Source organism: Lactuca sativa, chromosome 8 (assembly GCF_002870075.4).
Source record: "Lactuca sativa cultivar Salinas chromosome 8, Lsat_Salinas_v11, whole genome shotgun sequence".
NCBI classification, from domain to species: domain Eukaryota; kingdom Viridiplantae; phylum Streptophyta; class Magnoliopsida; order Asterales; family Asteraceae; genus Lactuca; species Lactuca sativa.
In genome coordinates, this window is record NC_056630.2 from 278,479,828 (window position 1) to 278,491,416 (window position 11,589).

At 35.6% G+C, this 11,589-nt stretch overlaps 1 protein-coding gene across 1 annotated transcript; it reads right to left on the reverse strand.

Annotated features, from left to right (window-relative positions):
- Positions 1-2,479: 2,479 nt before the first annotated feature.
- On the reverse strand, positions 2,480-3,696 carry LOC111914370 (uncharacterized). The gene has a single exon (XM_023910122.3). It carries the CDS (start codon positions 3,484-3,486, stop codon positions 2,686-2,688), a length of 801 nt encoding a protein of 266 aa, XP_023765890.1. The 5' UTR covers positions 3,487-3,696; the 3' UTR covers positions 2,480-2,685.
- Positions 3,697-11,589: the final 7,893 nt, after the last annotated feature.

Sequence of the window (11,589 nt, forward strand, 5' to 3'; positions counted from 1 at the left end):
AAGTTTATAAGGAACCTTTCTAACACCACCAACTCCAAACTCACTTAACATGAGCCTTGACAAAAGAGCACACGGTGAGATGTTACCAAAGATTAATACACATCTGACCCATGACCATCACCACAACCACCAACTAATAAGGACCAAATTATTATTCGGTTGCAAAATGTGGTTCATGAATCTCACAAGCATATTGCACAATTAGAATCTATGGTAGCCATGATTCTAAAAGTTATTAATACGGGTGTTGGAAAATATGTTGGTACTGTGAAGGGGGTGGAGGTACTTTGTTCATTATTTCACTCGCGTACATATTTTTATTTAACTTTATGATATACCTATAATAGTGCATCGTTTATAATTAAATGAACCGTATATCCACTTACCATGGATGATGTTGGTACCACATACAACAATAACTTATAGGACGATGAATATGGGTCAGGTACACATGAAAAACCATCGAACGATAAAACTAAACAAATGTTTGCATATAACCAGTCGTAGGATGTAAATGATATTCCTTGTGAGCAATACAAAACACCTACAACACCTCTTTGGTGATCGCATCGAGTAAAACATGTATCCGTAAAGCATAATTCCCCATGGATATAGATGAAGAAGAAAGGTTTTGCTCACAAACAACCAACACTATTAGACAGTTATATAGATCTTACCATTCATACTTAATATAAAGAAATGGATGCTTCATTATTGTTTTCACCCATTTATCATTGGTATATTGATGATTGAGTTTTGGGCGCGCTTATATGGTACAGTCTCTTGGGCTGGTTGGAATGTGATGTAAGTTATATCCACATGTGATCATTAATTAATACAAATATGGTAACAATACTAACTTTATTGTATACATGTGTTTATTAGCATCACATCATGATGCGAGTCTCATTGAAAACAGAGCGTAGACCAGATGATGCTTGATGGACATTTGTGTTGATAGTATTCAACACGGATGCATATGGTTGATGGATCTATTTATTGGACTTGGTCAGAGTGCGATACAGTATACTTGTGTTTCAATTAAATTACCTAAGTAATAGTCATTTATAATAAAATATTATTCGACAATTGGTTAATTCCAACTTTTTTTGCAACTTTACATCCTATAAATATACCGAATGCCCACTGGTTTTTGTGTGTTCCGGATTTCAAGAAATTGAAAATGACTATATATGATAGTTAGATAGTTATTGGAAGAGTGACCATTATTCAAAAGATCCATCTTGGTTTATAGATATGCGAGCCCATATCGAAAAATTCCTAGTGGGTATCAATTTTTGGGCTCCCAAACTCACTTATCTAATCCATATTGAGAGTTTCAAAATCACCCTTGAAAAGGGCACATGCACCATAACAGTCTAACAATAAAAGAGATTACATGGTGTTTTTGTGTTGGTTCATAGAGATGTTGATCACGGTGAAATCATTGATTATATAGGGTTCAACCGGAACCCATGTCATATCGCACGCGATTGACGGAAATAGTTTGGATTACGAAGAAAAAATAAGGATCCGCTTAAACATTGGGCTATTATTTAAAACATATTTAATCTTATGTAATTATTACTTTTGATAGCTTTCAAACACCATTTTTATTTTCAATATATATAGTTTATAATGTAAATAGTATATAAAACCATAAATATATTGCCATAAATAAACAAACAAAATTAACACACAACACATATACAACCATAAATAAACAAAAATAATTACCACACAAAACAAAAATGACCATAAATAAACAAACAAAATTAACACACAACACATATAAAACCATAAATAAACAAAAAATAATTACCACACAAAACAAAATTAACACACAAAAATATTAAAATTTCAAAACAAACTAATAAAAAAATTAACACTTGCGGAATACTTCTCTGGAATCCTAATCTAATATCCCGATCATCATCCCGGCATGCTTGGTCTAGACATACCGGTCATTTTACAAAAATTTAAAAATATTTTGATTTTTTTTCCAAAGGGTTCATTTATATATACGAGTTAGATTATTCGATTTCCATAACAATTATTACCTACTCATAAACATGAAATTCTTTTATCTTTATATATTTTCGATGTTTTTTTTTATTATTATTTTAACATGCACAAACTTATTGGTTTACACAAACTTTATATTTTTTTGGAAACGAAAAATGATTAAATGGAAGCCTCTACCCAATATTTCAGAGTAGATCCTAAAACGGGCAAACCCAGCCTCCAAGAGGATTTCTAGGAAAAAATCCCCAACACATGGGGCATATTGCAAGAGGCTTACAAATTGTGTTTTACCGGGTTTGAAACCCCGACCTGAAATCCACATGGGGATGTAAACCCTATGCATCAAGCGAGTAAAGAATATGATAATATTCATATATGTATCATAATATGTATCATTCTACATTCTACAATTAAATATGATAATCTCATAGATGTATCATAATAGCCATAAATGAATAAGGATTTTTTTGCATAACACTCTATAATTATGGTTAAAATTTAAACATGACTATAGAAAAGTATTCAGATCATTTAAACGAAATTACAACCAAAATCTCATCATTTTTACGAAAAATCAAAAATTAAAACAAACTAACACAAATGAAATTCGAAAATTTCTTAGAACTACCATTATGATTACGATTTCCATTACATGGTAAATTAGTCCTTTAATATCGACGACGTACCCGAGAGGGCACGTGGCGACATGTGCCAACCTGCTTCAAATAGTTCATAGATTGGATCTTCAGACTTGAGAATTTCTTCGTTATTAATTTCCGTTGTTGCAGAATATAAATCTCCATTACTATCTTCCATGTTATTCTTTTCTTTTTTCAGATCATCCTCATCGTTCTCTTCCGACCACTTCTCCACCATTTCCTCCTCCTCACTAAACTCGCAACTAAATTCGCAGGTCGTTTTTGATGAATCAACAACATCGTCTTCTTGGGAAGAGTTTTCTGGTTCGATTCTATAACCATGACACGTGATATCAATCACGATTTCCTTCTCATCTTTATGAAAAAACCTATCAAGAAAGGGTACACGTTGCATGATCTTTGGAACATCATGGTCCATGAAATCCTCAAACTTTGGAGGTAAAGATTCTGATGATCGTATGAATTCATCGATTTTGTCAAAGAAACGGGATGATGAAGGGAAAAGGGTTTCGATTAGATCTTCGAATACCAAGATATGATCATCAAAAAATGATAATAGTGTTAGCATTTGATGTTCGATTGCACACAAGATCTTCGCATTTTTTCCTTTTGGGTTTCTGAAAATGTGAAATCTTGTTGAAACTTTTTGCAGGAATGATAAGAGTAAGGTTCCGAGAGTGAATAATAATGGACGTCGGCGAGGAATCATTGTGGTTTCCGTCGGTGGCGGCTGGTGAATGGCTGATTGAAAGTTGTTGAAAGCTAAGAAATGTGTTCGGATAAAAATGGAAACGAGACCCATAAAATCACTATTTGATGAAACGAAGCCATTGATGAACGAAGGGTTTGGCTGTCGATAAAGACATTGGGGAAAACATTGGGTTGTTGCAAAAGTTTGTCTTGCACGAGTAGAAATGCGATCTGAATGTTAGGAAAATTAGGTGCCAATTGACAAGGGAAGGTGGAGGTGTTTTAGTTAGGATTCTAACCGATAGATTCGGACAATGTTAACGTTCCTTTCATATATGTAATTTATGCAATAAAAGTTATATTATTAAGCCTACTTTAGCCCATAATTCCACAGTTTTTCTATTCATCCACAATTTTTCTAAAAGAAAGACAATTATGCCCTCGTTAATATTTAGAATGTAAATTATGGTATATGTTAATATATTATATATTCAAAGTAATTAAAACATGATTAATAAAAACTAAATTAAAACTTTAAGAAAGAAAACAAAAATTTGGAGAGAATTTGATCATTTTAAAGTGTACTCAAATTCGTCTATCGTTTAAATTTACAATGATGCTATTTATACTAATAAAATCATTAAATATAATTAATGAGCTCTAACACATATTATACATATAATTAAATCTTAAAGGATTTAGCTACAGTGTTTTTTTAGCTGATGTAAAATTTTCGGTTAAGCTTTTAACTTTTATCAGCTTGCTCCTTTTTTTACCGGCCGACTTTCTTTTCACCTTTTTAGTGTTGGTTGGTTTTGACTTTCATGGAGTTGAGGCTTGAGGTTGCATGGTCATCGGCTCTTAACATTAATAAATGTAGTGTATATAGCAAGCAATTTGAAAAGAATGCGTAAATTCATGAGACACAAAAGAATCTGAGGCACCAGAATTAAATAAGATGTGAGTAGGTCTAGAGTTGACAAGAAATGTACCCGTCACAACATTCGGGTCCTCACATGCCTCCTCTGTGGTAATCTGAAATGCACGACCTTTAGCTTTTGGCACCTCCTCATTTTTAGTTGGAGTATTCTTTGGTTGTTGAACAGAAGTTTGACTTCCCGCCATTTGGCTAGTAAGAGTAGGGCAGTTACGTTTCATGTGGCCAGTAACACCACAAGCATAGCATGTAACATCCTTCATCAGGCAACTAGGCTTCATATGGCCCACTTCTCCACAACCATAACAGACCACCAATTCTTTTTCCATTCTGCATTGGCCCTGATGATTCCTTCCACATTTTAGGCATGATGGCGATTGAAGAGAAAAGGATTGTGACCTACCGCTAGGGGTGTTCGTTTGGATGGATCGGTTTGATCCGATCCAATCAAGTGAATCCAAATTGATTTCGGTTTTCAAAACATGGATCCGAATAGTCCAAACTAAATTCAAATCCGATCCGATCCAATTACAATTCGGTTGGATAGGTTTTTATAATTCGGTTTTCAAAAACCGAAACATTTTAAAACGACATATAATTATAATATTACCTCACTTTACACAAGAAGCAAAAATAAATTATTTAGTTGTAATTTGAAATTTATAAACAATTAATATGAAGATATATTATAATTAAATATTTTATAGATAAAAAACTTTTGAAAGAAAATGCATATTAATGTTTTTTTTATCGGGGTGAAACGTTTTGAACCTATTTGAAAAAATAAATTACAAAATAGATAAATAATAAATGTTTTATTCGGTTTTTTTGGACTATTCGGTTCTTATTTTATAAACCCAAATCAATCCGAAATCCAAAATAATAATTCGGTTTTGTTGAAAACCAATCCAAAAATCCGAATATCCGAACCAAATAGTCCAATCCAAATTGTCCAATTGGATAATTCGGTTTTATCCGAATAGTGAACGGTTCTACCTATTGCTGCCACGAAAGGCGCTCTAAGATTGCACCCTTGAATTAAAATCAGATCGAACAGGTCGAGCTAATGGAATAGAGGAAATAGGAGCAATTTGATTAATACGTGGATGTTTTGAAACATAAAGAGTGGCACCATGTATCTCTAAGTCGTGCTCGCACTTTCGGGCATACTCAACAGCTTTATCGAATGATAGAATATCCCGACTGATCACGAAATCACGGATTTCCATAAATAACTGAATTTTATCGTCTTCAGTTGGGATATACTTTGTAGCCAACCGTTCTCTTTGATTGAATTGAGTTTCATACTCATTCACGGTCATTCCTTCCTACTTGAGCTCGAGGAATTCTTTTTCCAATCTTCTCCTCATGTCTAGAGGACAATACTTTCCTAACAAACAAGTTATGAACATCTCCCAGGATAAATTCTCCTGGTCATACTCGTTGAGAGTCTCAAATGTTGCTTCCCACCAGACCAAGGCTTCACAAACGAACATTGTAGAAGCATAATTAGCCTTGTCTTCACTAATCACATGAGAAATACGAAATACTTTCTCTGTGTTTAGGATCCAAGTAAGAACATTATTAGGATTAAGGACTCCTGAAAACTCTGTAGCACCACTACTCTTGAAAGTTTTGAATGAGGGACGCTTCGCCTTCTCTCCCGAAGATTCTCCAATAGCTTTCTCTTTACCCTTATCACTAGCCTTCTTATGTTGTTCGAGAGTCTGTCGAATAACACCAGTAAGTTTATCCAATAGTTGCACCTCACGAGGGGATACTGGAGTTTCTCCTTCATCAGGATGAGAATCTCCACCCATCGCTGGTGTATGGCTACTCACTTGTTCAGTCATTGCTCTGAAATTTTTGAGTAACATAGCATTTTAGAATATTAGGATTTATTATAACGTAACACTTCACTTAAGTCATTCCTATGGTTTGTATCCATATACTTACAACGATTCAGTTCATATATTGAACTTCCAATATTTTAAGACTAAATGTCAATCCGTGGGATTTAGTTCACTTAAACTACTGCTTTGATACCATGATTGAAAGAACCCCTTTCATACTCGACACATTGTTACTCCAAAACGTGCTACATGCATATTCATAAACATATTATATTTTACATTGATGATCTTATTACAAAAGACTGGATACAAACCGACTAAGTTTTAATATATTACAAAACTACCAAGGATATTACAATTTTATACATACTTAAACTCAAATACAAACGTAATAGTATAAACTATTCTAAATCTTCCAACAGTATATGACTATACTGGATGCTTATTTCCTGCAATTGTTAAACACTGAGAGGGGTAAGCGGTGACGCTTAGTGAGTTCAATAATAGACACAATATAACGTTATGCGATATATATACATCAATATGGCAGAAGCAAAGAGGAACAAGGAATAACAAAGGCATATGTGAATCATGTGACAAGCTTTCCATATAAATCAATGATTTGATTCAAAGATATACAATCAATGAGACATAGCAATTTCAATACTTGATATACATCAATAAAGCTATGGCCCAAATGGAACAGAAGACATACAATTTCTGATTAACATTTTGGTAGATTTCAGGCTTTCAGCCCTATCTAACCTTCTGCCAATGCCATACGGGAAAATAACATAGAAAAGGACATAGCACATATAACACATAACATACAATTGTGAATTGTTCCTATATATTGAACTCACCGTGAAATAACCGGGGGTTAAAATAGTAATTTGGGCAGCACTTCGTTATAATAAATAAGTTTCTTCGATGAAAATCGGGAGCTTTATTGAAAACCATGCCTTGCGAGGGTTGAGCTTCAAACCGAAAAGATAAATTTGTCGGGGTCTTCGGGCACTTCGGAACGTTTTTCGGGTGTTGGGTATGATCACAGGGCTTTGGGGAAGTTGGAATTGCAAAAAAATAGGTTTAGGGGTAAAAAGTGTGAATTTTCTAACATTAGCCGGGAGGGTTCGCACCTCCCTATTTACAGTGCAAGGTTCGGCCGAAGAGAGAAGGAATTGGCACGTGGCTCACATGCGAGGGAGGTAGGTGGCGCACATCGGAAATAGGGCGAGACGCGTCGGATGCGAAGGTTGAACACGCATCGACTTCGGACGCCTCCACGGACGCTACATGCGTCGGATTCTCGTTAGGCCACACTTCGCACTCGTCATCTGGTCGGAACATGGGGCATGATCACAAGCAAGGGCGAGGTGGCCGAACCCTGGCCATGCAAATTTCCTCGGATTTTGTGATTTCTCGGATTTTGTGTCCCGAAATTCAAAAATCCATAAATTTCGCATACAAGCTTTGTTTTTGACATTCTTTATATGTACGCGTAGGCGAAATTATATTCTACAACTTTTGTTTAGACTCCGTCGGCTAATTTTGATTTTATTTTTAATATTATTATTTTTAATAGACCGGGACAGGAAAATCCTTTAAAAATTCATAACTTCTTCATCTGACGTCCGTTTTCGTCTGTCTTTTTACCGTTGTATTACTATTGAAGAGACCTTGGATTCTTGTTTAGGTTGCGTCAGCTAAAAATTACTCGATCTTTATTTCGAGTTTTTAGGTTGAATACTAGTATACTTAAACATAGAAAAATCATAACTTCCTCACACGTAGTCAGATTTTGACGTTATTTTTATGAAAGTTATCGGTTTAACGAATACTACAATTTTCATTTAGATCACTAAAGCTAAAAAGTAGTTTACTGAAAACTCACTTGTTACGCTAAATAGTGTTTGCCGGTTTTGTCGCCGATCTTCGATTGGTCATAACTTCTTCATTATAACTCGGATTTCGATGAGGTTTTCGCCTAAATGTTTCTAACGAGATTCTTTACAACTTTCAATAATAAAATTTTACTCATTTCCAATATTATATTTTCGTTAAATTTCAATATTTGACTTTTGATTGGAATCTCATAAGATTTCCAATATTTTTCGAGTTATTCTATACATAGTTTTACTTCAAATATCGTAAAAACTATCTTGTTAGAACTCAACGTTCAAAACCATATAATATTATTCATTTTAAGCTAATAAGCTTTACAACACACGATAATTAAACTAGGTTAATAACGTGTATGTTACACCTACCCACACTTATTTGTTCCTAGGAGGAAACTCACCTCGCACTACAGACGATCCCTGGCTGCTGGCTGCTTGCTGACAAATTCCTGAACTGACAACATCAAAATAAAACCCAATTAACCATTTGGGTTTCCAATGCATAACTCTAAAATCTCCACTTGGGGTAATAGGACCATTTTACCCTTAACCTAGCTTGGTCCAAGATTAAGGCCGAAACTCATACTGTGAAGGCCCAATAGTCAAATAATCAACCAAGGCCCAACTATGGCCCAATTTTCCAAATTGGACCCAAAACTTTATATGGTTTTACCCTAAGGCCCAACCATTTTTTCCAGTCAAAACATTTGGCATTCCAATGACCCAACATCTCATAATCATCGAGGCCTATTTATGGCCCATCTATGGCCCAATTTTCCAAATTGGGCCCAAGCCTTTCCAATGGGCCTTATCCTAAAGCACATCCAAATATTCTAGTCCATATACTTATTCTTAGATGGCCCATCAACAGTCCAAACATCTCGGCCCTACTCAAAACCCAACACAATTAGGGTTTTCACATGAAATGATGATTAGGGTTAATTAGAAACACTTAACCCATTAAGGACTTAATCCACTAAGTCAATCAATCTACTAGGTCCATAATACAGTGTAATTGGGTATAATTCATACTTCAAATCCAAAACTAACATCTTCCAAAATTAAGGTTTTCTAAACCCTAATTAGGGTTTCCAACCCAAACATAAGCCAACTAAATCCAATATTAAGTTTGTAAGTCTAATAGGGTTCCACTAAGCCGGGCACCACCCACTGCCACCTCGGACGGTGGTGGTCGGCGGCGGCATCTACCATTTTCAATGGTGGTGGTGGTGGTGGTTCCAGCCCAAAAATTGCATATACAACTTCACACCTATAAAGTACACACTCACACACAAACACACACACACACAACCACCCTTCATGGTGGATGATGGCGGCAGAAAACGGTGGCAGGGGACGGCAGCCACCACCTTGAGGTGGTGGTGGTGGATTTTCCGATCATATATTGCGCAAACAACTCCAAGACCACAATAAACAACATATAAATACTCAAACACATAACGTCCGACCACCCCCAAGCGAATAACATCGCCGAAATACCACAGAAATGGTGGCCAACGGGCAGCGACAACCACAACTGACATACCTGACGTCAAACCACCAAAAGGAACGAATGAGAGGAGAGAGAGAGAGAGAGAGAGAGAGAGAGAAAGAGAGAGAGAGAGAGATGGACAATAACATTACCAGAAGTCTCTCGGTAGCTCGCGATCCATGCTGTAGCAAAAACATCTATTCTTCGGCCTTCAGCGGTTATCCAGGTTTTTCACGACATCTCCGGCAGCGACGTTGTGGCGACGTTCATCGGCGAAGCGGCACGCAGACGGTGGAGTTCGACTCAACTAGCAGCGGTGGCCTAGGAGGCTCTCATGGTGGTGGCTAAAGTAGTGTATCCTAGGGTTAGGGTTAGACGGTGGGGGAAAGGACACCAGGTTGAAGTCTCGTGTTCCTTCAAACCTTTTTCCATTTTACCAAGATCAGCCCCTGCTCACCAGATCTTTTCAATTTAAACCCAAAACTTACCCTTTAGCCCCTACCTCCATAAAATCTTTTCAGTTTTAATCAACTATTTACCATTCAGCCCCTCTCTTCAAGATTCTATTTCAATTTAAATCCAGAATTTACCAAACAACCCTCAGCCTCCAAAATTCTTTACAAAATAATCCGGGAGTTACATTTTAACCCCCAAACTCTCAATTATGACTTTTTAACCCCCAAAACCAACGCCTTGCTAAATTATTACGCATTTTGGGCTACTATTCATTAATAAATTTTTATCTATTTATTTATTTAATAAACGGAATATTACAATTCTCCTCCACTTAAATTAGATTTTGTCCTCGAAATCATTCCTTACCACTCCCAACAATCCAACAACCTAAGCAACTAGACCATAACGCCAAGCATACCACAACCTTCACAAAGCAACTGAAACCAATCTTCACAGGGTTCTAAAACTCGAAGATGAACGAAATCGCTGCATCATGATCACATTTACTCAATCTGAAATCTACAGTCTCGAGATGGTATGACTCCTTAATAGACCACCCGTGCTGAGCTTTCCAAAGCTTAATCTTCCATGAATGACTGACCAATTGCACGCTTCTTGTTGGATTAATGTCTAAGTCCATAACTATAATTGGCAAGACTTGACCCGACCCGACATGGTCCATTTGGGTTGCATGGAATCATGCATTTGGATAGAATATAATGAGAGAAATAACACTTAAGGTTTGTTAATATCATGGTTGCAGAAATCGGGATTAATCAATGATTAATCGTGGATTAATCGTTTGGCGTTCTCCAACCGTCAAGGATTAGGGCGTTAATCGGAAATTTAGGATTAATCGGTTTTGGCGGGATTAATTGGCCTTGGCGGGATTAATCGGTCAACAAAAGTCAAAAAATTCGAAAAATAGTCAAAAAAAAAGTCGAAAAAAAGTCAAAAAAAGGTCAAAAAATTTAAAAATTCAAAAAACCAACTTTCTTTTTTTACTCCAAACTTTTCAAATTTTCAAAAATTCAAATATTATACCAAAATGTTCATATTTTCGTATTTCCAAATTTCCAAATTATAATTTTTCTTATTTTCTAATTTTGAAGTACTTGTTTTTCTTAAGATATATTAATATTTAATTAATTTTAATATTTTATTAATAATCTATGGTCCTCGATTAATCCTCGATTAATCTCTGCCAAGACCGATTAATCCCTTAACACCACTCGACCGTCGAGCTACCATCAAGCGATTTTTACAACCTTGGTTAATATATTATAAGTTCTAATATATTAATAAGATTATCTAATTAATATTGATCAAGAATTTATCTAGGATTAATTAAGTGATCAAAAGAAGACTAATTAAATATATGGGTTGATTGTGTAAATCATCCATACTTATATATTGGGTTAATGCTCCATGGATTGTCAAGCTGGGCTAAAACCCATAAGATGCTCCATGGATGCTCCATGGTGTATTTGTACCCATGGATCATGGAAATGAAAGGCCATGACAATTAGGGTTTACATGGTGTAACCCTAACTATATAATGATCTTATTCTTGGAG

Coding starts and splice junctions, on each gene's coding strand:
- LOC111914370 (XM_023910122.3), bottom strand. CDS start 3,486: ATGGGTCTCGTTTCCATTTTTATCCGAACACATTTCTTAGCTTTCAAC.